Raw genomic sequence first — 27143 nt, forward strand, 5'->3', positions numbered from 1 at the left:
CTGGTCCTGTGAAGATCCCTCCTTGAACTCAGACTCTTCTCCACAATTTCCAGCAGTCCTCATTCCAAATCTTTCCTCTCCCCTCCAGCTCCATCCCACTCTCTCTGCCACTCCCTCCTCCAATTTAACTACAAAATTCTATCCAAAGGCACTCAGTTTTCTTTTTCCCTATCCACTGATTCCTCCCCTCAAAAAATGAGCTTATCAGAAAGAGAAAGACAAATACCATATGATATCACTTATATGTGGAATCTAAAATAGGACACAGATGAACTTATTTACGCAACAGAAACAGACTCACAGACATAGAGAACAGACTTGTGGTTGCCAAGGGGGATGGGAGGTGGGGAAGGGATGGATTGGGAGTTTGGGGTTAGCAGATGCAAACTATTATATATAGAATGGATAAACAACAAAGTCCTACTGTAGAGCACAGGAAACTACATTCAATATCCTGTAACAAACCATAATGGAAAAGAATATGAAAAAGAATATAGACAGATGATAGACAGATAGATAGATAGATAACTGAATCACTTTGCCATACAGCAGAAATTAACACAACATTGTAAAACAACTATACTTGAATAAAATAAATTTTTTTTAAATGAGCTTATCCTCTGAATAAGTATTATGAGAGGCTAACCACCATTAAAGGTTAACACAGGGAGCTTGGGAGTCAGACAGCCTGTGTCTTTGACCTGGCTTGTCCTCACTAGCTGTGTGACCTTGAGGCAGTGACTTAACCTCTCTGGGCTTCAGTGTCCTCACCTGGAAATGAGAATCATAACAGCAAGGCCTTGGCAGAGCAGTGGTAAGAACTGAATGGATGCAGGGTGTGCAGTGGGGCTCCGGAGCCTGCACTCTTAACCACTCAACACATCGAATTCACAACTTCAGCTTTTATAGTATTTCTCATGTAGGCATTAGCTCTACATAACTGGTACCTCGGTTCTCATAACTTTCCTGTGTTAGGCAAGATGCAATTCTGAGATAATGATCCCCATTTTACTGGGATACAAACTGAGACTCACAAAGCCTCTGGGCCTTCTCACAGACGTGCTATCTTTTTTGCCCACCGCAGAATCTTGCTACGAGGTTTTTCTCATCCAGTTTCCTTAGCCTGGCAATGGACAATTTTATAGCTGCCTTCTCTACAAACTTCTAGGTTTGGGGGAAGGAGAGTTGTTTGGGGGGTTTTTTTGGTTTAGAATTTGCTCAGGACCGGATCAAATTTGGGAAGAACGCAAAGAACATGATTGTGAGAATGGACTGGATTTGTCTCTGCCTGGCAATCTGTTAAGGCCATGAAGGTACAATGTGATGTGTGAGTGCCCTGCCCCGGGTCTGCTGTCTGCTGTCCCCACTCATCAGCCTCCCAAGTGACTTCTAGCCACGCCGAGCACACACACTGAGGCACCTTCTCTATGAAGACAAATGTGTTTTGCAGTGAATAGGCAATGCTTTTGAGCCAAAAGACATATTCTAATCAAAAACTATCATCAGAGGCTTGGAGGAAAACATGATCTTTCTACAGTTTTATATGTGTGTGTGTGTGTGTGTGTGTGTGTGTGTGTCTGTGTGTGTCTGTGTGTGTCTGTGGAAGGGACAGCCTATTTCTGAGCTCACAGCAGTGACAGGGCCACAAGTCAACCTGAAGCCATTAGCACATACCTTGATGTTTTATCTCACTTAAATATTCTTTAAAGAGAGATATACTGAACAGATGGATACATTTCAAGATTTAACAACTCATGGGGACATTATTACTGTTGCATTCGATGGCAGCCTTTATCGCCTCTATGCTTCAAGAAAGACATTCCATCTTGAAGAGTTCTTGCCTTAATCATTGGCAAACTGGCCCTGGTCACACCTAGACGATGAGGAAATACACCCTGGGCCCTCCAAACCTGGGTATTACCTGAATCTCCAGTACCCCTACCTGGGCAACCTCTCTCCTGCAACAGAACCAATGTGTGTCTGAGGTTCAAAGAAAGGGAAGGAGAAAATGAGAGTTGGATGAGGGAGGAGAGTGACTCTACCGGGTGATGATGATGATGTTGATGATGATGATGATGATGATGATGATGACGATAATGATGAGGAGGAGGATGAATGACAGAAATAGCCTAGTGTATGTATGAAATAAATACTCAATAATCGTAGATCCCTCTCCCCTGCATGCCCAGCCCAACAACATCAGCAAAATGTTGAACTATAATTCCATACAACCATGACGTCATGTCAGAGGTGGAAGGACCCCTGTAGTCTGGGGAGTTCCAGAGGTTCTATGGAAAAGGTTCAGGGTCAAGTCCAGAACCTGGGCTCTCAGCACCCCTCCCCCCTCCCCACACACACACACACACACACACACACACACACCCCTGAAAAAGATGTAAATGTGACCAAATTTCAGATTCACATATGAGACTTAGTTTCGTCTTCTCCCTTTAAAACATCCTTCACCCTTCCTAATTTTGTTCAATCCACTTTTGAATTGCCTGCATAGAAGAAAGAGGAAAGAAATTCGGGATTTCCCTATAGTCCTACTCCTTCCCCACAGCCTGCCAAGCAAGAATGCTAAAAGCCCCTGCCGAGCACCCTGCCAGGCGCCAGGAATCATGCTGCTTGCTCTTCCCACGAGGTGGGAACTATATGACACCGTTTTATAGATGAGGACATGAAGATGTGTATGTAAGACTTGCCCAAGGGCACAGAGATAATAAATGACAGGTCTAGGATTTGAACCAAGTTCAGGCTAACACCAGAATCCCTGGAATTCGCCACTGCAGGCAAGAAGTCAAGCTCTTTTTTTTTTTTTTTGGCCACACTTTGTGGCATGTGGGATCTTAGTTCACCAACCAGGGGTCGAACCTGTGCCCCCTGCACTGGGAGCACGGAGTCCTAACCACTGGACCGCCAGGAAAGTCCCTAGAAGCCAAGCTCTTTATCCTTGGCCTGATGGTGGCCTGGGGAAGCCCTCATTATAGGTGAGTGACCTTTGGAGTAACGCAGTCTATGTGCAGGTCTATTTAGCAGAGAAAACTAGAGTGGATTTCTATGATACCCTAAAAAAGAGATTTCTGTGGCCGGGAGCCGGCATAAACTTCTTAGAAAATCTAAGACAGCTGATGAGTTTTAGGCAAGTTTCTCACTTAAAGAGTTTGAAAGAGAGGGGCACCATCAATCAACAAGGCAAATTAATTGAACACAAATAGGTGACCTATTTTTTAACGCAAAGAGTACTTCCTTCTGATAGAGGATTTTCGCTTTTGAGCCTATGAAGGATATTATATCCTTCATAGTCCTAGGGGACTAACCACGGCATATAAAGCACAGTTAAAGGGTCTGAAGAAGCTTAGCTAGAGAAGTGGTCCATCCCAATCCCCCGGTCACCAGTGACCAACTGTGGTCCCTGGAATGCACGGCTGTTGGGCCTTGGGGTCTGGTCTTTGCCTTTTTAATCCGTCACTTCAATATAATGAAGATTCCAAAATCTTTGATCTCCAGGCTAATGAGTCCCAGAATTCAATATTCAAGGGCCCCGTTGACCGTCTCTAGTGGGATGACCTTCAGTTCTTTTTTTTTTAATTTTTATCGGAGTCTAGTTGATTCACAATGTTGTATTAGTTTCTGCTGTGCAGCAAAGTGAATCGGTTATACATATACATATATCAACTCTTTTTTTTAGAGTCTTTCCTCATATAGGTCATTACACCAGAAATAGATGGTGCCTCTGAAGGGTTCTTAAAGAAAGTAGCATCAAATCATGATCAATCATGCACTTGAAATGCTCAGGAGTTTTTGCAGCCCCAGTACGTGCCGGCTAAGAAATTGCACTTGGTGGTCTGAGACAAAGCACCAGGGAGGTGCAGGAAACAGTGAATTCTCAGGTGTGGTCCCCGGGACTCCCCTTCCCCACCTGAGCACCAGAGGGCAGAGAGACTAAGCTCTATAAAATCTCCTACAACTGGCTTAGAGGCATCAGACCAAGAATTTTAGGACCCCTCCTTCCTAAGATGCTTCTAGGCAGAGATGTTAAATTGCCACCCAGATGGTGGAGGTGAGCTCTGTATCCTGAGGCTCATTTTACTGGATACCAGCAGGGTAATAACCAGCAAAGCCAACTGGCACCAGGATAAGAACCAGCCCTGTGCCTGCGCGTGAAAATGGCGACACGTTCCCTAGGCCAGCGTGACTTCAGGTCCTGGGGCCAGTTGTTTTAGCAGCTTTATGGGGTGGGGGGGGAACTACAGTTTTTTCACTATCACCATAAAACTTTAGCGTTACAAACAAACCATTAATACTGAAGGTTGATGTCTATAGTTTGGAAGAAACATTAAAACAAAAATAGCCTTGAATTTTAAGCAAATAAGGTGAGGGGAACCCTGGGAGAGTGAGAAAAAGCCAGCAAAGGGAACACAACAGGAAACAGGGACAGAAGCTACATCCAGCAAAACCTATGGCTGGGCTCTTCCATTTCCAGAAAGCATCACTATTCCAACAGAACCAGTTCAAAGAGGAAGGAATGGAAGACTTCTTTCCAATGTGTTGAACTCAAAGAGCTGATGATGTCCCCTTCTAAAAGGGAGTGGGTTCTGGTCATCTGGCCATGATTTCGGCCTTCCTATCTACCATCACCACCTCTGCTCCAACCCATAGAATAAGTCGTGTGAGATATTTTTAAAAAGGAAATTTATGGGCATGTTCATTCCTGATCCTTGGAAGCGTCACAGTGAGGAGCCGGAAAGCCTGAATTTTCAACCATCTGCACAAGTTTCCCACATCTGGTTCTATCTCTCAGGACAACCCAAGGTTTGGAAGTCAGTGTCATTGGGTCCTCTTCCTCCCCTTTGACAACTTAGACTCTTACTTTCACTCCAGTGAGGACAAGGGCTTTGCAAGGTAAAGTGTTGAAGTTAAGGTCGGGAAAGATGTCCTTATGGGCTTAGACACAGAGAATCATGGTGGGGTGCCCAGATTCTCCCACATTGAAAGGTCTTTCCAGTTAGGGGCATTCACCTCCTGAAGTGAGCCTGTCCTGACAGGACAGCTGCATAGGATACTGACTAGTGTTTTCCTTTTTCCTCGAAGGAGCCAATTTGCCCCAAGGTGGAAGTAATAATCCTCTGTCTGGATGTGTCTTGTCATTATTGTGGTGATCTTCATCATCGTCGTCATCATAACAACAATAATAGCAACAATTACTATTACTACGACTGTTACTATTTATTGGGCACTTACTACATACCATATACAATAGTAACTCACTCTGCATACATTACCTCATACTATCCCTTTGAAGTATATACTGTTATCCACATTGTACGTGCGAGAAAACCAAAACTCGTGGAGCATCTGACTCTAAACGCCATGCATCATCAACCACGTTTCACTGCCAGATACGTCATCCCAATTCCACTCTCATTATAGAATGAATAGCTCACTTTGGGACAAACTTCTCTTATCAGAGGACCTGGCATTCGTTTATTCAACAAGTATTTCTGAGCAGTCACTATGTGTCTGAACGTTCACTATGTTTGCTCACAGGGATGGACATAGTGTAACTGGGTGCTGCCCTCATAATGAAACAAACCCAGCAAAAGTTAATGTCCTCCTGGAGGCATTTTGGGTCTCTGCCATCTAGCCTTCCCTGCTGGCTCCACCCTTTTCTGCCCCTGCTGAACCTCTTCCTTTCACATTTCAATGGGTGAATTTGAAATATAGTCATATATGTATTAGAAAAAGGACAAACTTCCCTTGCTTTGAAATAATAGATCCATCACTTCTAATCTTCTACAACAATATGTCCTCCTCAAAAATAGTAAGCAGAAGACTCTTAAAAGTAGCATTATATGTAAGACACTAATTTAAAAATGGGAAAATAGGTTTAAAGGTTGGATGACTTGTCTGTGGTCATACGGCGGCTGATCCGGTGGGTTTGGGTTCAGCTGTGAGTGCCCCAAAAAACAAAACAGAAGTCAATTTCTCTCTGTTCCACTATCCTCAGACACCCAGGAGCCTTCCAGCTCACCACTCTGCCACCTTTGTCTTCATGGTGTCAGATGAAGACATTCCCACTCCAGTAATAAGAAGGAGGAAAGGATAAAGAAGAGGCAAAGAGCACCAAAGTTGCCCAGTGTCACTTTGGCTTACATCTCATTGGCCAGAACTTACTAATATGGCCACACTTAGCTCTTAAGGAGACTGGGAAATGTAGTCTTTATTCTAGCACCCACTTGTCCAGCTAAACTTTCTTCTACTAAGGAAGAAACAATATTGGAGAAGAGCTAACCAGCCCTGTTGCAACTGCTAAGTAGTGAAACTGGAATAGTCCCAGATCTGTGGAACTCCAGAGACCCTACTCTGTCAGGTAGGCTTTAATTCCTATTTTTATAGCAATGACCTTTGGTCCTCTCTTCTTTACTGCATAAAGAAATTGCTAAGTATGACTTTAGAACTTTCTGTAACATTTCACTAGCTTTCAATTCAACAGCTAGAAGCCATCTCCCAGCTAATTTGTATGTTCTTTGGTGGCTTTAAAATACACCTGCTAATGCTTTGATATTCATCCCTTCAGAAATGAAGCCTAATTCCACTTACCTTAAGTATAAGCTCCATGTAGTGACTCACTTTTAGCGAATGTATGTGGCAGAAGTGACAATATGTGACATCTGAGACAAGATCATAAAATGATCATTCATTCTAGGAAAAGCCGAACCCCATGTCATGAAGTTGCTCAAGCAGTCCTAAGGGGAGGCCCTCATGGAAGGAACTGAGGCCTCCAGCCAACAGCCCTGGGAGTGAGTTTGGATAGATTCCCCAGCCACAGTCAAGCCTTCAGATGATTGCAATCCCACTAAGCGTCTTGACTGCAACCTTTTGAAAGACACTGGGCCAGACCAGCCATCTTTGCCACTCCCGGATTCTTGATCCACAGAAATGGTGAGATAAAAATGTTTTTTGTTCTAAACCAGTAAGTTTGGGAGTAATTTGTCACACAGCAATATAGGTCTCAATGTGAATTCAGTGTTATTTTGGCTTGAGAATTAGAGAAAGTAGAAATGACCACCTTGATAGAGAAAACCCGTATTTTAAATGGCTGTGTACTAGCTCATCACCTGCTTTTCAATGGTTTGGAGCAGTGTTTGGATGAGATGCTCTGGATGCCACTGTGAAGAGGAAAGACGAGTGAGCCATCCCTGCTAGAACATATTGCTAATATCACATCCCTCAGTAGTCCCAGGAAACAGCTGAACCTGCTGCTGGCCAATTACCACCAGGAGAAAACAGCTCAGTATCAATGAAGCCAACATCAAAATGATGAGTTTTGGCAAACTCTCTCCAGTATCCAGATGGATAATGCAGAACAATTGGACTCAACGGGTTAACTTATTCAGTTATTTGGGGAAGCACTGTGGAGCTTAATTACCTTAGCAGATCTATTAGGATGCATTTCTGTTGAAAGCTGAAGGTTCCACAGGAAGAATATCAAGGTTATTTTATGACAGGGGTGAATTGCTGGTAACTCCTGTTCCACAGATATCCCAAGTCAAAGGTCATGCTTTATGATGTAGGTCCTTCATATAGGACCTACATGAAGGGAAGGAGCTACATGTAGGAAACTTTTATACCAAGATATCACTTCTTCCTACTATCTCAAGTAGGGTTCTTAGGAGAGGAAACCAGAGAAACATGTCCTACAGGGGTTACTTGGCATCATCCGGTGGGAAGGCTTTTTAAACTACCATCTGCCCTCCTCTTTCTATATCTGGAGTCTAAGATTAGCACCTAGTCCTTCACTGAGAATCACCACCATCAAAAGGCACCATTACTAGGGGTAAAAGGTTTTAAAAAACCTTCAGAAATTAGAGGTTGAGAAAAAGCTGAAAGCCCCCAACATCTTTGGAATAACAATACAAAATGTTTGTACGGTGGGTATTTTTATTATGAGCCAAAGGGCTGCTGTTTCAAATACAAATGAGAAGACTATTCTTCCAATAGGATCCTTGAAGGTTGTCATTGGAATAAGGTATGTTACCTTTTTTGCCCCAACCCACTGGAAGCCTGGAGCTAAATTTAACGCTCATTCACAGTAAATGTGTTAGTGTTAGGGACTGTCATATTGTTTTCTTCCTCTTGGTATATGGATTTTTATTTCCTATTTCTATTCTGACAGCCTTTGCAGTTTGTGTTTCTTCTTTTATCATATGATGTCTCCATCACTTTGGGAAGCAGGCAGCATACAAATTACCAATGAGGAAAATGAAAGTGGCAGGGGTGGTACTCGGGTTTCCTTCTTGGCCACAGCTATCAAAACACATGCTCAGATCAAGACGACTCAGGCAAATGTCCCTTTAAGGAGTGGGCCCTTAGAAGCAGCTGCCGTCAGAGAAATCCCTCCTTGGCTCTGCTAACAGAGCTCCACAACCCACCACAAAAGACGTGCCCTCTCAAGGCTCAAAGGCAGGTCAAGCCTCTAGCAGGAAAGCACCCAGGTAGATAAAAGACCAGGGTTGTAAGGCTAATTCCCAGCTCCCGAGCAGAGCTGTCTATCTGGCACTCCCACTCCTGTTAGATGATGTGGCTCATTGTGTAGGTTTTATCGCCTCCTCTGGAGGAGAGAACTTTGAGGCATCAGCCTTCTCAGATAAGAGTTGAGAGCTTCTCTTCTTGTGACAGTAACGTTGCTGCCTTCTTAAAACCCCGCTTGAAAAGCCCGTAGAGGGAAGCATCTCAAAAAAGGCTAGTAGGGTGTGCCTCTGAGATTTCTAAATCAACCAGCATGAGTAGAGGAGAAAGAAGAAAGGGTGGGGGGAGGCTTCCTGACAAGAAAATATATGATGTACCAGACAAGTGGGGGTGGAGAGGGGCTCTTCAGAGCTCAGAGCACAGGAGGCAGTCCCCTTCCAGCATGAACTCAAGCCCATCACCAGCCTTTTCTGGGCTGCTGTGCACCTCTGCTCTCCGTGAGAAACACACTGGGCTCACACAGAGCTTTAAAAATATCTCTCCACCCACTGAAAGTTTGATTAATCAGCCAAGTTCTCACCCAGGTGTCACAGCGGTGGCAGTGATATATATGATAGTGACACGAGGGTGCAGGGAAGGCACAAAGGGTCTTACTTAGCAGGTGGGAGGATTCAGAACATAGAACTTAAAAAGCACGAGCTCTGAAGCCAGGTGGTAGGCTGCATCCCCGTTCCAACACATGCTAGTTAGGCGACCTTGGACAAGGTTATTTAATGTCTCCCCTTTCCACATTTGCAAAAACGGGGTTAATAATAGCACCTGCATCAGAGCATTGTTGAGAGGGTTAAATGAGTTAATTCATCTCATGCACTTTGAACAGTTCCTGGAACATAGTAAGCATTCAATAAACAGCTGTGACGATGAAGAGGAGGATGACAACAACTGACAATGTTGAAACTTACAATATGGATAGGTCTTTCCCAGGTAGATAGAACATTCCTGAAAGAAGCAACTGAAACAAAGGCAGGGAAGCAGGAGAGATTGTGAGGCAGCAGGAAATGATCTAGAAGGCAAGTAGGGAGTTGAAGCAGACAAAATGAAAGGTCCAGGCCACACAGGGCTTCATATGCTCTGACACAGAGATGCGCTATAGCTAACACAGCTACAGGCTATGGAGAGCCATTTCAGAACTATAGGCAGAAGTGAAGTGTTAAAGGGTAAGGTGCTATGATGAAAATTACTTTTAACTGGTTCAGGTAAAAAAAAAATTACTAATGATAAGCTTTTGCTGTGACAAAGTAACTGGTTTGAGAATAACCCTCCCACCGTGTACCTGAACAAAATACGCAAAGCAACTGTTTGCAGGCCATGAACAACCGGCAGCACAAGGCTGCAATAGCAGGGCAAGAGGAAATTCACATGGTGAGCCCCACGTTCAACGTTCACCCTGGCCCTCTGCCCAGGGACAATTTCCCAAGCACAGTTCTTACACTGGGGTAGTGGAAGGGGCTAGAACCTGTGGGGGTCAGGCAGCAGAGGGAAGAAAACTATGCAGAGAGGGGGCTTCGGAAACCTGTGTGGGGGTTCCTTATGAATACTTGGCTGAAGGTTGGGCAACCCAAGTGCAAATTGAGATTAAACCAGACTTACCAGGAAGCAGCTGCTATGAGGTTGAGAATGGAAGACAGATGCTAGAGTTTAAGTATCCCTAGGGGATGTCTGAAAAACCTCATTAATACCCCAGGCATCCAGACACTAGAAAGACACATCTTAAGAGTAAGGGACACACTCTGAAGGCCTACATAAGACCCACCTGAACAAAACCTAAAACCAAGCCCTGACAAGATCCACAAGAGAGACAGAGTTTGGAGGCTGAGTCCCGCCCAAGCTAGAGGGGCTTGGGAGTCACCTTGGGATTTCCAAAGATCTACCCTAACATAAAATAAAACAAAATTGAACCAAAAGAAGTTTAAGGTGGTAGGCTAGTAACTGAACCACCTGTTAGAACAGAAAATCAGCCCTCTTCAAAGAAAGCCAAAAGAACACAGAGTCGATACAACATAGCATTCAAAATGTTCAGTGTACAGTCAAATATTAACAGGTGTGCAAAGAAACAAGAAAACTTGACTATAATCTAAAAAAGACAAGAGAAATCAACCCGCAGATGATCTAGAGCCTAGATGATGGGTTTAATACCTAAAGACTTTAAAGAGCTACTATAGATTTAGGAAAATATGTCCAAAGAATTAAAGAAAAATATCATTTAAATGAGTAAACAGAGTATTTCAGCAGAGAGATGGAAACTATAAAAAAGAACCAAATTAAAATTCTAGAACTGAAAAAATTGTGCATGTGTGTTGAGAAAAAGGGAAAGAGAGAGAAAGCAAATGCTGTAATGTCAGCAATTAGACAAAGGGTATACAGGTATTCACTGTACTTTCCAGAACCTCTATAGATTTTAAAATTTTTAAAAAGAATTAAAGAAATTTTAAATACACTGTTGTTTTATGTGTGTGTGTGTGTGTGTGTGAACATGTTTGTAGGACAAGAAGGGAAAAACGATAACCTAATCAAGTGTGTATTTGAGAAGCATCCTTCCAGTGAAATGGAACTGAACTGATACAAGGCTGATATCCTGGATGAGGCACAAGGAGATCACCTCTTGGTGACTGCAGTTGTCTAGCTGGTGGGAGAACCTGGCCCAAGAAAACAGCCATGTGGTTGGAGGAGAAGGAAGTTGGTCTGCAGGGCTTTGCCAATAATACGTGTGGAGTAAGAGAAAAAGAGGAATCAAGGATGACCCCCAAATTACCACCATGGCTGACTGGGTGTAATGTGACTAATTTCCTGAGAAAAATTCCAGGGGAGGAGCAGTTTGAGAGAGAAAAAGAAAATCTGTCCAGCTTTGGATCACTGGAGTTTAAGGGATTCGTGGGACGTCTACACAGGACTATAAGTAGCAGGTCTAGAATTCAGGAGGGAGGCAGGGATCAAAGATATCTATCCCGAGGTGATCGGTATGCAGTTGCCCTTGGGGATGACAGCAAAAACCAACCCCGGGGAAGAACGGTGCATCAGCAGTGGGCAGAAGATGAGGGGAATGTCAAAGTGGTAGAAAAGAGGAAGGAGGAAAGCCAGCTAGTGACACGGATGCCAAGGCAGTGACAAACCAAAACCAAGGGTGTGAGCAATGCTGCCAGATGCGGCAGAAAGTCCAGAATAAACACCTGAGAGTCCTCTGGACCAGGCAAACAGGGGGCCGTTGAGGAAACTGGTTCTGCAGATGCAGTGGCTCTGGAACAGTCCAGATGGAGGTAGTCAACTATTGAAGTGGTGCTTTTGTGTTTGAAAGTTGGCGGATGGATACATCCCCTCCTAAACTCAAATTAAAATACCCTCCAGAAATGTCTGTAGGATAATGTATGCACATCCCCAGAAATATTAATTTTGAGATGTATACACATGTCAGAGCCTGAGGAGAATTTTTGCTAGTTGCCACACCAATGAAACTGGAGAAACACAATTTGCACCCACCCTGGGAACCAGAGAAACACGTACAGAAGGAAGACATTGGCTCATCACCATTGTTTACCCCGCCAGGGACCCAGAGGCTATGCTGACCAGCGAGTCAAGCGGTCGGTCCCTATTTCATAGCAACTGTTCTCCACGGTGATCTATTCCTCAACCCAAACCCACCTCAGCAGCACCTCCTTTCTAAGCTCCTTCGGGGAACATGACTCTCTGAGAGTAATAAGAGCCATGGGAGGGTGTGTCCCACCCTGGATTATTTGCGGGGAAGAGATGAGAGCCAGGATATGCACCAGAATGTTGGATACCAGCACGGGAACAGGAAGGAGACCAACAGAAAAGAAGAATATAGGAGTTAATTGAATCCTGTGACATAAGGAGCAAACCCAAGAGGAGGGGCCATCAAGATCCCCCCTCCGCCCAGTAGCCGTGGACTAGATGAACGTCTTCTAGAAACTGGACTCTCCAGCTGGGGCTGAAAAGGGGGAAGTTATCCCAGGTCTGGAATAAAGTGAAGATGGAAGGAAGAAGGCTAAAGACTCTTTATAAACCTTGTTTGCTGACAGATCGTGGACCTACAAAGAACTCTCGTTGCTGAGTCACAAAGCAGAACAGAAGAAAGCAAAGGGGACCATCTAAAAACACCTTCTAATGGAGAACAAAGGCAGCATCAGCTGGGAGACTTGGAGAAACAGATATTTATTATTAAAAAATCTCTATATAGAATTGATGACAAGAAACAGAAGAGATTTTCACAAACTGTGTACAAATTGTTCTCAGTAACACAAAGAGTTGGGAGAGAATATAAAAATATGGCTCCAGTAAAAGAGGAAGAGGTTGCCATGAGCAGAGCACAACAGCAACACCAAGGGCTGTATCCTCATAGCTACAAACTGGAAACAACTCGAATACCCACTGAGAATATAATGGATAAATAAACTGAGATCTACTTATATGTGACGAAACACTATACATTAATGAAAATGAATGAACTTCAGCTACCCTCAAAAACATCGTTGAGCCTCACAAGTATAATGTTGAAGAAAAGAGGTTGGATGAAAAACAATAAATATAATATAACCCCCTTGAGATGAAGGAAAAACACAAACACAATTAAATGGTGATAGGTAATTCAGGGCAGTGGTTGTCTTTGAGGAAGAGGTATTAGGAAGGACCTCAGGGGCACTTCAGGGTGCTGGTAACACCTTATTCCTTAACCTGGGTGGTTGCTGCATGTATGTTCATGTTTGATAAGAATTGAACTGTGCAATAATACTTTTCTGTATTATACTTTGACCAAAAAGTTAAGGGGGAGCTACTGAAATAAAATCAAACTACAGAGGAACTGAAACTTTCATCCATAATGAAAATACACTCTAAAGGGAATCAAAAGCAAATTTTTTTAAGTGACTGCAAACAACTAAATCAACGAGGTGGTAGACAGACTCAAGAATGAACGTAGAAGTGCAAAACAGAGGAAAATGATGTGAGAAGAGACGCATTTTGTGGAAAACATCGAATGAAGATCTAGCATTAGAATGGCAGGCATTCCTGAAGAAAAAAACAGAAATAACAACCATCCAAGATGTGACAGCAAACTAACCTAGGCTAAAAGGAAGACCCAAGAAATTAATCTGAGAGGCTGACACTGTTACTGGCAAAAATAACGTGAAATACCCACACGCAGACGTTTCACGGTGGCCACAGGGAGCCGTGAGGACAGCAGCCCCCAACATCACAGCTGCAACAGAAGGGGAGGCTGATTACAGCCTAATAGCCCCAAACTGGAAACAACCCGAACATCCATCCTGAATAGAAAGGATACGGAAATTGAGGTATATTTATATACAATGGAACACCATACATTAATGAAAATGAGTCAACTTCAGATAGAGGCAAGCTCAGTTTAAGATTAAGACAGCCTCACAAGATTATTCAATAAGTAGAAATGAAAAAACTCTTTTTAAGAAATTATAATTCATGCCTCTAATAAAATTCCACATGACACACTCTAAAAGTACAAGATACTGCTAATATATTTTGTATGTACATAAACTCCCTGGGTGGATTGTAAAATCCTTGAGCCAGGCAACGAAGATTATACTTCTTTGAATTCCTCCTCCACCCAGAAAGCATTTGGGTAAACACTCCTGTAATGAATGAATGAATAGGAATGAAAATATGAATGAAGAGGAAGGAAGGAGAGGAAGGAAGGATCTCAACCAATGCATCATTGCTGAGTTTGCCTGTTGGGTGAATTCCAATTCCAGTCTGGCCAACTGGATGCAGCTTTGCCTTAATTCCTCATAAGCTTTGTTTAAAGAGAAGAAACAGAAACTTCCCGGAGCGAAGGGCAACTGGAGGTGGCCTGCATGTTGAGTGGCCTCGTTCTCAGAGGGTAACCTCTCATGGACTGGGTGCCCTTCCTTGATCCTTACACTGAAGGAAAGGGGCGTTCCATCCCCAGCGACAAACACTGATCAGGTGAGGGAACCTGCCCTTGGTGATCCATGAGCAAAAGGCTACAGCCACCCGGGGCAGGGATGGTACCCAGATAACATCTGCACCCCAGGTGGCTGGACCACAGAGGATGCTTCAATATCCACCCGTGTCCAACGCATCTACTCCCCGTGCAGCACCACATGTCCCGTGAGGATAAACGAGCGGCCCCGAACAGTAGGATATGAGGGCTGGGCTGACACAAGGCAGCTCCAAGAGGACGGCAAACAGGTACAGTCTCGGAAACCGGCTTCCCCGAGAACCAAGCTGCAGTCCTCTGAACTGATTCCAGCCAGTTGGTTTTCAGACCCTGCCCGCCTGTTCTGCACTCAAAACACATCTCACAGCCCTGCCTGGAGCCCCAAGATGCTCGTAACGAAGCGTAAGCAGCCATAACTCAGGGTTCACCTTGGCAGAGATAAATAAATAAGTGAATAGAAGGAATCTTCCATTAGAAAATAAATGGCCTTTCTTCGGGCTGAGAGCCTGGATTACCCTCCTGAAGGACAAATACAGCATCTTCCCCAGCCGACCTCAGGCCATAAAGTCCAGCTTCACTCAACCAGGGACCCCTGCCCCCCATAACCAGGGCTTCCAGGGCCAAGGCCACCCACCAGGACCTCCAGGGCTGTGAGAATTACCGCCCGCTAGTCTCACCTGCTGAGAAGGCGCCTTTCAGCCCCATTCAGCTGCCTGTGCCTGACAGAAACAACAGGGTGGTGAGCTCTGCTGCCTGCCCAAGAACAGAGTTCAGCCAGCGCCCGAGTGGAGAAGGGCCGAAATCCAGGCAGTGGATCTCTTGAAAAGCCATACGCCCTGACAGTGGCCCAGATTTCACAGAGAAAAAAGCCATCACTCTGAGAAGTCTTGGAAAAATCATCTCTTGATTATTCATGGCAAAGCTGGGAAGGAGGAGGAAGAAAAATGGAAAGCCAGGGTATGTGAAAGCCATAGACGATTTCCAAACTTCACTGGGTTAGGCATCGCAGCCTCTGCAAGAGTTGCCCCACATATATCCGGAGAAAACCATAATTCAAAAGCATACATGCACCCCCCTGTTCACTGCAGCACTATTTACAACAGCCAAGACATGGAAACCACGTAAATGAGCATCGACAGATGAATGGATAAAGAAGATGTAGTATATTTATACAATGGGGTATTACTCAGCCGCAAAAAAGAATGAAATAATGCCATTTGCAGCAACATGTATGGACCTAGGGCTTATCATACTAAGTGAAGTAAGTCAGACAGAGAAAAAGAAATATCATATGATATTGCTTATATGTGGAATCAAAAAAAAATGATACAAATGAACTTATATATAAAACAGAAATAGACCCACAGAGAGAAGACAAACTTATGGTTACCAAAGGGGAAAGGGGGTGGGGATAAATTAGGAGTTTGGGGTTAACTTATACACACTACTATATATAAAATAGATAAACGACCTACTGTATAGCACAAGGAACTATACTCAATATTTTGTAATAACTTATAAAGGAAAAGAATCTGAAAAGGAATATATATACATATGTATATGTATAACTGAAACACTTTGCTACACACCTGAAACTAGCACAACATTGTAAATCAACGATACATCAATTTAAAAAGAAAAAAAAAGAGTTGCCCGAAACACACAGACTTTCTGCCCAAGTCTCATGGCCTCTGCTCCACAGGGCTCCACACAGGAGGCTCCCAGTCGCCCCTGCTAAGTGATGACTAAAACTGGAGGTACAGCAACCAGTCCCCCTCCCAAATCAATGCACCACTGCCCTGCTCTCCACTAGGTAGGACTCCTTCCCAGGACACAGGAAAGCTTGGGCCTCACCTCACTTTGCCAACACACCCAGCTCAGCCTCGGCCTTGTTTGTGGCCACCAGGATGGGCTCATTTTGGAGGAGGTCAGGGCTCTATTTTCTGCTTCCGTGCCCTTGTCCAAATATCCTCTGGCCAGTTGAAGGCCAGGAGATCTGAGGATACTGCTCTCCTCTCTGGCCCCCAGTCTGTCCAGACCACAGTGAGCAGATGCTGGGCCTAGGGAGTCTGGCTCTGCCCACATCACTCCCCTTCCTCTAATATCCTCTGGCCTCTCCTCCAGACCCAGCCCACCAGCCACTGAGCTCCACTGCTCCATCATGGACGTAAACAAGCCTCTACAGGTAGGCTTCAGAGATACCGCGCGCTCGGTTCCAGACCACCACAATAAAGTAAAGAGCACAGTAAAGCGAATCACCGAATCTTTTCGTTTCCCAGCGTGTATAAAAGTTACGTTTGCACTATGCTGTAGTCTGTTAAATGTGTGATGGCATTAGGTCCAAACAAACAATGTACATACCTTCATTTTAAAATATTTTATTGCTAAAAAATGCTAACCAGCATCTGACAATGCAGTGTTGCCCCCCAAACCTTCAATCCGTAAAAAATGCAGTATCTGCGAACTGCAATAAAGCGAAGCGTAATAAAACATGGTATGCCTGTCGAGCAGCAAGCAAACAACGCGGGTGAGAGCAAGAAAGCTATCCGACAGCCCTGTCCTTCGCCTGCCCCATCTCGTGCCCTTCATGAAGCGAGCCTGTCTTCCCTGGCCCAGAGAGGAATCTCCCCGCCTACCATACCCCTTGTAAGAAACGTGCACAAAGAAATCACACTGGTTCAGACCATTATACTCAAAGCAAAGATATGGGCCATATGGGGTAATTTTAACTTCCCTATTTTAGAAAGTAAACTTAAACTTCTTGTTGTAAAACAGTGTCACCAGGAACACAGCATTTCAAAACAAGAAGGGAAACCAATCTGGCGTGGCCTCAGCAGATGCCTAGGCAAACATCTGGCTGAATCAACCTAATTCTCTATTCTAAAAGACAAAAACAAAAACCTTCTTCCTTGTTTTAATTTTTTTTTTTAATCAAGGAGTTGATCTCCCCAGGATACAAAGGGGCACTGTCCCAGGATGAATTCAGTCACCGTGTCCCCAGGTTCGTTCGCATCCCAAAGCCAAGGCTACACTGTTACAGAGGCACAGAGGCAATCAAAATAATTGCCGGCCATTCCCACCTAGACACAGCTTCCAGATGATTCTGATCTGGGCAGGATTCCAAGCACCATGGCCACAAGTCAAGAGACGGCCATGAACAAGTCTATGACCTCCCCGCAGCTGGGCCCCATGGTGAATGAGAAGATGGAAACAGGGCAACACTACTGGCGACCAAGATTCCATCAATTGGAAAATATGTGTCACAAGTAGAAGCCTGTCTCCCCAGTCAGAGGGTTCCTTGTGGTACCCAAAGGAGCCGAAATATTCACCATAGATTTTTCAGGCCACCAGGTCCATCCCACACAAAGAAGTCATTTAGGCAGAAGTGATCTCTGAACTCTCTCCTGCTGCATCACGGTTAGACTTGGCCACAGCTGACGGCCAGCGTCTTAGACGCACAGTGGCCCCAGATGCCTCCCTCGGTGGCTCACCTCCCACGCAAGGCGGGCTCCTTACCGTCAAGCTCCTCCACAGAGATGTTAGCCAGCTGCTCGCTGTCGCTGCCAGCAGACAGAGATCGGTTGAGGTAATTCCCCTTGTACAACAGGCCGGCTGTCACGTGGTGAAAAGGCATCTTCTCCCTGCTCACAAGAGACAGGGGGCAGGGGAAAGAAAGACATCATCATCATCCGTTCCTCCTTTCCTTCCCTGAAGGACCACCCTGGTGTTCAGATGGCCAGGAGTATTTTTTAAATAACAAGAACATTGGTAGCGGGAAAGTCAGAGAATTCCAGGGTCCCCGTGGCCAGAGCAATTCCCGAAGGATCCCAAGTTCTGTCCCTTCCTTCATTGTACGTCTTACTTCATTCTCCCCATTTAATGAGGAACTTGAGCCATGTGGTCCTGGCAGACTGTGGGATACCCTGGCATCACCCAACTGTCTCTCCATGCAAACAAGGATACTCTCTGCTCCTTTCCCTGGTCTGATAAAAGCTTCCTCCATCCTCCTAGGAAAGGACTGCACACCCCAAAATGTGAGGCTGCCCAGTGACCATATGTCTTAGCCGTGACTGTACGGAAATCCAACTTTTGCTTTTTGCTTTCCCAGGTAAAGCAGGTTCTGCACTTACACTGCACTCAAAGCAGGTCGGAAATGCCAGGCTCTGAGTAAACACAGACAACAGTCTGTACCTCTGAGAAGGAGCCCTGTACCTGCCTGCACGAGTGGCTCATGAGCATAGCCCTCTGAGACACCAATCACACCTGCCCTGCAGGAAAGGTGGGCAGCATCTCAAGGTGTCCCAAAACAAAGCAGCTTCCAGCATGCTCACAGGAAATGAAAGCATCGCATCCCCTTAGACCAGATGAACAAACCCTCCAAGCTCCTCGTACCAGAGCACCACCCCTGGGACTTTGAAGTTCCCACCAGTGCAAGGCAGGCCAGAGGCTCCAGACTAAGGTGAAAGGGAGGGAGGAGAGACACAGTTAGAAGGATGGGTCTCTCACAGCAGGGAGGTTCCTCAAAAAACTAGAGTTGCTATATGATCCAGCAATCCCACTCCTGGGCATATATCCAGACAAAACTGTAATTCAAAAAGCTACATGCACCCCTATGTTCATAGCAACACTATTTACAATAGCCAAGACATGGAAACAACCTAAATGTCCATCGACAGATGAATGGATAAAGAAGATGTGGTACATATATACAATGGAATACTACTCAGCCGTAAAAAAGAATGGAATAATGCCATTTGCAGCAACATGGATAGACCAAGACATTATCATACTAAGCGAAGTAAGTCAGAAAGAGGAAGACAAATATCACATGATATCACTTATATGTGGAATCTAAAATAGAACATAGATGAACTTATCTACAAAACAGAAACAGACTCACAGACATAGAGAACAGACTTGTGGTTGCCAAGGGCGGGGGGGCAGGGGAGGGTTGGACTGGGAGTTTGGGATGCAAACTATTATATATTGAACGGATAAAATACAAGGTCTTCTAGGGGCAGGACAGGAATAAAGACGCAGACATAGAGAATGGACTTGAGGACACAAGGGGGGGAAGGGTAAGCTGGGACAAAGTGAGAGAGTGGCATGGACATATATACACTACCAAACGTAAAATAGATAGCTAGTGGGAAGCAGCCACGTAGTACAGGGAGATCAGCTCGGTGCTTTCTGACCACCTAGAGGGGTGGCATAAGGAGGGTGGGAGGGAGGCGCAAGAGGGAGGAGATAGGGGGATATACGTATATGTATAGCTGATTCACTTTGTTATAAAGCAGAAACTAACACACCATTGTAAAGCAATTATACTCCAATAAAGACGTTAAAAAAAAAACAAGGTCTTATTTTTTTAGCACAGGGAACTATATTCAATATTCTATAATAAACCATAATGGAAAAGAATATGAAAAAAGAGAGAGAGAGAGAAAGTTGGATCTCTCCATAGGGGAAAGAGCAAGCTCTGTTATAGTGAGTGAGCCATGGGGCATATCCGGTTCTGCTTCTCCATCTGCAAAGGGGCCTAAGAGGATTGAGAAGCCTCTGAGCAGAATTAGGGAATTGGCAGGCAGGAGGGGGAGTCAATTCTAGGGTGTGGGTAGGGAACACCCTTTTAACAGAGCTCCAGGAAGGTAAACTGGGCAGCACCAGAAGGGGTGATCTCCCCGCCAATGGGGGCATACAAGCAGAGGCTGAGGGCCTCCCTGACAGGGGTTCTGTGGGAGAGAATCGGCCCCTGTGCTCTCTCCCCACACACCTATCATTCTCCATGTGAGTCCCCCATAGGGTCCCTTTGGGCACTAAAGTTTGCGTCTGTACGTTAAGCTGGAGTGGTCCTAGCGGCCCCTCCGGGCACTGCTGAGTAACAAGGTATAAATTACAGGAAGAGACAGCAACAGAAGGCCAGTCTCTGGGGATGACTGCTCAGGGCTTCAGGGTTCCCAAACCTTGCCATCCCTCAAGCCACACTCATGACAGCAACTGGCCCTGATGAAGGATGTTTGGAGGGGGGCAGGGGCCCCTGTCTTCTTTTCCCTGTGACACCACTGAGTGACAGGCCCAAGAGGACGCCCCTTCCTCTCTCTCCCTCCCAACTAGAGCTCACCCCAGCATGCCCCTGTATGGGCTGAGAGCTGCTGACTTAGAGATCAACCCAAGAGACTCTTCAAAGTTACAGGGCTTGACCAAGAGCAGGATGCCAGTTAGTGAAAGAATCCGATCTAGAACACAAGCCGCCTAAGCTCTCTTTCAACCAAGCAGCCTCAGCTCAGCACCAGACATTTCCACCTGGACGTCAAACTCTCATTTCAAACTCAAGATGTAGAAAAATGAACTAATTATCTTCCTAAAAAATAGGCCACACTTCCTGATTTCTCTATTTCTATCAAAGGTACTTTTCTCTCATCATAACAACTGGGGCAACTCTCACAAACGTTCTGAGCCCCAAACACATGGCAGAGGCAAGAGCCAGCCACCAGCCTCCAACCCAGTCTTAACTCTTTCCACAGCTAACAAAACGTACATACATCCACGGGCCAATTGCAAGTGACGGGCGGGGGGGGGGGGGGGGGTTGGTTCCAGAGTACGCATGCCTTTGCCAGTTATAAGGGGCACATATTCAGCGAACTATTGATATAAGTCAGACTTTCCCCCTCCCCCTCCTGGCCAAATCCATCCTTATACACAAATAGGCAAGAACCTTTCTTTGGAAGAAGACTTCAATTACCATCTCCTCTTTTCTCAAAGTTAAATTTCAGACCAAACAGGTTTAAAGGTGAGAATCAGATGCACGAGCTAGGACTGCTCTCCCTTTCCTAAGGCCAGTCCTAATTTGGAGCGCCACGTGTGGCCATGGTCATTTCAGCCTGGACAGATTCCCATGGTCCAGGGGATGAGACATCAACAATGGCTAACGCTTCCCTCTCAGCACTGGCCCCGGGACCCAGTAGTCTCACCAGCTGTTATTTTTAACCATCATTTAAATCCTTCCTAAACATGGGGAAATACCCACACCGATCTTCTCTAATTTTGCCACCTGGAGGGAGGCCCCCCTCAGGTCGATACAGGCCCGGAAGGCATTTCTCCCCATTTCACCACTCATCACTCTAGTTTCTCAGCATTTTATAAATAGCTTCCCATTACCACCTTTTACTTGGTTGCCTGAAGCTCTGGACCGGCCACACACACATTTTTACAGCCGCGGTAACAAGGTTATACTCAAACACGCGTGTCCAAGCCACGTTCGGCCACAGAAGGAACGCTGAGTACTTTGCAGAAAAAACTGGTCACAACTGAGTCCCACTTGAAAGACCAGCATAATTGCTTCTGGAAAAAGCAGCTTACAAAATTAGGTACGTATTCAGTTCATTCACCCAAAATGCTCATAGTCTAGTGGGAAAGAAAACACGTGCAATTGAACCAGCCATATAGATAAATAAAGTCATGTTCAAAAAAAGGAAGAGCATTATACCAAGTAAGCTAAAAACAGCTGCTGCAATTAAGGACTAAATTTCACTCCAAGCCACCTGGGGAAACCCAAGCTTTAAGATCCTGGCTTTGGCTATGGAAGGGAAATGTACAAGTTCGCCAGCAAAGGAAAACAGAGTCCTGAGCTAAAACTCAAGAGATGGATCCTTACATGGTGGGCAATGAATATATATATATATTTCTTTTCAACAGCCATTTTACTCATTGAGAAATATTATTTAAGTGACTGTTTACCATGTGAACAATCTTTCTGTATTTTCTGTAAGGCAGTATGGTTTCCTGGCTAAGAATCAGGGCTTTCTGGTCAAAAGCAGTGTTAGATTTAAATCCTAGCTCTGCTCTGATTAGCCATGTAGGTAAATTAATTGACCTCTGTAAGCCTCAGTCTCCTCCTCTGTAAAACTGGGGTTTGGAAACATACTGAATAGTATTTTTGTAACTATGAAATAAGATAAGGTATGGAAAGCACCTGACTTAGCATCAGGTATGTTCTCAATAAACATCATCAGTAATTCTTTGCTAAGGATTACATGAAGTAGGAGGCAGGGCAAAAGAAATTCATGATGTGTTAGGTGGAAGATAAAACATACCGTGTTTTGAAGGAGGGTCAGGAACGACCTGGCAGAGGGTGAGTTTCAGAGAAGAGCTGGCTGGCATTGCACACTAAGGTGCCAAGGGATCCAGAATGTCAGCAACAGAGCACTGGGGGCCCCAGCACTGAGCGGTGTCAGCAAGCAGCTGACTGTATCAGGAGGAGGGGGCTATTTGAATGAAAAGCACCAGAGCTGAAAAAGAGTCTATTTCCTGGGTATCACCTGGCATCATGGTCACATCAAGGACAAGATGTCAGCAGGTTAAAAACAAAGGGGTGGGTTCCTGTTTTCAGTGTCGAAGAACTGGTACATTTCTTGGCAAAGTAATAAACCAAAGACAACACTCCCATTTACCATGGCAACAAAAAGAATAAAATATCTAGGAATAAATCTACCTAAGGAGACAAAAGACCTATATGCAAAAAATTATAAGACACTGATGAAAGAAATTAAAGATGATACAAATAGATGGAGAGATTATACCATGCTCTTGGATTGGAAGAATCAACACTGTGAAAATGACTATATTACCCAAAGCAATCTGCAGATTCAATGCAATCTCTATCAAACGACCACTGGCATTTTTCACAGAATAGAACAAAAAATTTCACAATTTGTATGGAAACACAAAAGACCCTGAATAGCTAAAGCAATCTTGAGAAAGAAAAACGGAGCTGGAGGACTCAGGCTCCCTGACTTCAGACTATACTACAAAGCTACAGTAATCAAGACAGTATGGTACTGGCACAAAAACAGAAATATAGATCAATGAACAGGATAGAAAGCCCAGAGATAAACCCACGCACATATGGTCACCTTATCTTTGATAAAAGAGGCAAGAATATACAGTGGAGAAAAGACAGCCTCTTCAATAAGTGGTGCTGGGAAAACTGGACAGCTACATGTAAAAGAATGAAATTAGAACACTCCCAAACACCATACACAAAAATAAACTCAAAATGGATTAAAGACCTAAATTTAAGGCCAGACACTACCAAACTCTTAGAAGAAAACATAGGCAGAACACTCTATGACATAAATCATAGCAAGATCCTTTTTGACTCACCTCCTAGAGAAATGGAAATAAAAACAAAAATAAATAAATGGGACCTAATGAAACTTAAAAGCTTTTGCACAGCAAAGGAAACCATAAACAAGAAGAAAAGACAACCCTCAGAATGGGAGAAAATATTTGCAAATGAAGCAACTGACAAAGGATTAATCTCAAAAATTTACAAGCTCATGCAGCCCAATATCAAAAAAACAAACAACCCAATCCAAAAAAGGGCAGAAGACCTAAATAGACATTTCTCCAAAGAAGATATACAGATTGCCAACAAACACATGAAAGGATGCTCAACATCATTAATCATTAGAGAAATGCAAATCAAAACTACAATGAGATATCATTTCACACTGGTCAGAATGGCCATCATCAAAAAATGTACAAACAATAAATGCTGGAGAGGGTGTGGAGAAAAGGGAACCCTCTTGCACTGTTGGTGGGAATGTAAATTGATACAGCCACTATGGAGAACAGTATGGAGGTTCCTTAAAAAACTAAAAATAGAACTACCACACGACCCAGCAATCCCACTACTGGGCATATACACTGAGAAAACCATAATTCAAAAAGAGTCATGTCAAAATGTTCATTGCAGCTCTATTTACAATAGCCAGGACATGGAAGCAACCTAAGTGTCCACTGACAGATGAATGGATAAAGAAGATGTGGCACATATATACAATGGAATATTACTCAGCCATAAAAAGAAACGAAATTGAGCTATTTGTAATGAGGTGGATAGACCTAGAGTCTGTCATACAGAGTGAAGTAAGTCAGAAAGAAAAAGACAAATACCGTATGCTAACATATATATATGGAATTTAAGAAAAAAATGTCATGAAGAACCTAGGGGTAAAGCAGGAATAAAGACGCAGACCTCTTAGAGAACGGACTTGAGGTTATGGGGAGGGGGAAGGGTGAGCTGTGACAGGGCGAGAGAGAGTCATGGGCATATACATAGTAACAAACGCAGTAAGGTAGATAGCTAGTGGGAAGCAGCCGCATGGCACAGGGATATTGGCTCGGTGCTTTGTGACAGCCTGGAGGGGTGGGATGGGGAGGGTGGGAGGGAGGGAGACGCAACAGGGAAGACATATGGGAACATATGTTTATGTATGACTGATTCGTTTTGTTGTGGAGCGGAAGCTAGCACACCATTGTAAAGCAATTGTACCCCAATAAAGATGTTGGAAAAAAAAAAAAAAAAAAAAAAAGAAACGAAATTGAGTTTTTTGTAGTGAGGTGGCTGGACATAGAGCCTGTCATACAGAGTGAAGTAAGTCAGATAGAGAAAAACAAATACCGTATGCTAACACATATATGTGGAATCTTAAAAAAAAAAAAAAAAGGTTCTGAAGAACCTAGGGGCAGGACAGGAATAAAGATGCAGACCTACTAGAGAATGGACTTGAAGACATGGGGGTGGGGGGAAGGGTAAACTGGGACAAAATGAGAGAGTGGCATGGACATATATACACTACCAAACGTAAAATAGATAGCTAGTGGGAAGCAGCCGCATAGCACAGGGAGATCAGCTCAGTGCTTTGTGACCACCTAGAGGGGTGGGATAGGGAGGGTGGGAGGGAGGGAGACGCAAGAGGGAAGAGATATGGGAACGTATGTATATGAATAGCTGATTCACTTTGTTATAAAGCAGAAACTAACACACCATTGTAAAGCAATTATACTCCAATAAAGATGTTAAAAAAAAAAAAAAACAAAGAGCCCCACACACTTTGACTTGAGAGATGTCAAGAGATGATGCTCTTCAGAGACAGTTAATTTTGTGTCAACTTGACTGGGTCACAGGGTGCCCAGATATTTGGTTAAACATTACTCTGGGTGTGTCTGTGAGAGTGTTTTGGGGTGAGATTAACATTTAAGCCGGTAGTCTGAGTAAAGAAGATTGCCCTTCCCAAGGTGGCTGGGCCTTATCCAATCTGTTAGAGGCCTGAATAAAACAAAAAGGGAAAATAAGGGAAAATGTGTTCTTTCCGTCAGTGTGAGCTGGAACTTTGGTCTTCTCCTGCCTTTGGACCTGGACTCCGGCTGGAGCTGACACCAATAGCTCTCCTGGGTTTCCAGCTCGCCAGATTGTAGGAATTCTCAGCCTCCAAAACCATCTAAGCCAATTCCTTACAATAAATTTCTTTCTCTATATATATCCTATTGGTTATGTTTCTCTGGAGAACCCAGACTAACTCTTCCATTTTTTTTCTCAGCAGTGCCGAAGACCCAGGCACATTCCTGTAGGCTGATGTTATTATTCTGGGTAAAGAGTACCCCAGAACATAATTCTGCAGGGCCTCTTAAGCAACACGACCCAGAGTGTAGTGTGTGGACCACTGCCAGCTGAATACTCTCTACTGCTTGTTTGCAACGAGATAGATAAGGACAGGAAGTGAAAGAAAGCATTGAAATTTTTATAGCAATTTGGAGCACTGGCCCAACACCTAAGCACGTGACCAGTTGACTTGATTTCTGTGTATCTTTGCTTTTTTTATTTTATTTTTCCACTAATTCGTTCTTTCTGCATTTTACAGAAATCACTCTGCCAAGGACTGGAGCTTTGAACAAAAAAAGAAACAAAACAAAAACACTAGTCCTTCCCCACAAATAGTTTAGTTTGAGAAGCACTTCTCTCTAAAGTACTTTAAGTTGCATCAATTTCTGGTAATGGGCTACAGATACAGAGAGAGAGGAAGAAAGACATGTAGAGAAATGTATTTGAACTTGCCTCCGAAATTTTTTCAAAGAACTTAATTTAAGATTTTTTAAAGTCTTAGATGGACTTTGGAAAGGAGGTACAGCAGACATAGAAAACAAACTTATGGTTACCAAAGGGGAAAGGGGATGGGGAGGGATAAATTAGGAGTATAGGATTAATAGGTACACACTACTATATGTAAAATAGATAAATAACTAGGATTCACTATGTAGCACGTGGAACTATATTCAGTGCCTTGTAATAACCTATAATGGAAAAGAATGTGAAGCTGTACACCTGAAACTAACACAATATTGTAAATCAACCACAGTTAAAGAAATAAAAAAAATTTTTAATCCAAAAAAATACTCTATATACAATGTGTTATTCAAACAGAATTATTATACCACATTGAAAAGTCTAGTGTTAAAAAGTAATATTTGAGGGCTTCCCTGGTGGCGCAGTGGTTGAGAGCCCGCCTTCCGGTGCAGGGGACGCGGGTTCGTGCCCCAGTCCAGGAGGATCCCACATGCCGCGGAGCGGCTGGGCCCGTGAGCCATGGCCGCTGAGCCTGCGCGTCCGAAGCCTCCTGTGCTCCGCAACTTGGGGGGCCACAGCAGTGAGAGGCCCGCGTGACGCAAAAAAATAAAAAGTAATATTTGAAGCATTTAAACGTCATAAACATTTCAAATATATATGGAAATAAAACCCCACAATATCCTTTGTTTTAAATTTAAAAAACAAAACAAGAAAGGACGTACAAGATGTCAGCGGAAGTTTGGGCCATCTTCTGAG

General features: G+C 44.1%; 1 protein-coding gene across 2 annotated transcripts in view; it reads right to left on the reverse strand.

Annotated features, from left to right (window-relative positions):
- CALN1 (calneuron 1) overlaps window positions 1-27143 on the reverse strand; it is a 504452-nt gene that overhangs the window by 320629 nt on the left and 156680 nt on the right. Inside the window, exon 3 of one of the 2 annotated variants that reach the window (XM_073792040.1) lies at window positions 17996-18120. In XM_073792040.1, the coding sequence (XP_073648141.1) occupies window positions 17996-18120 (125 nt within the window). The remainder of the gene's footprint in view (window positions 1-17995; window positions 18121-27143) is intronic. The other variant, XM_019921827.3, reaches the window with a different exon arrangement.

The sequence above is a fragment of the Tursiops truncatus genome, chromosome 15 (genome assembly GCF_011762595.2).
Source record: "Tursiops truncatus isolate mTurTru1 chromosome 15, mTurTru1.mat.Y, whole genome shotgun sequence".
Taxonomy (NCBI): domain Eukaryota; kingdom Metazoa; phylum Chordata; class Mammalia; order Artiodactyla; family Delphinidae; genus Tursiops; species Tursiops truncatus.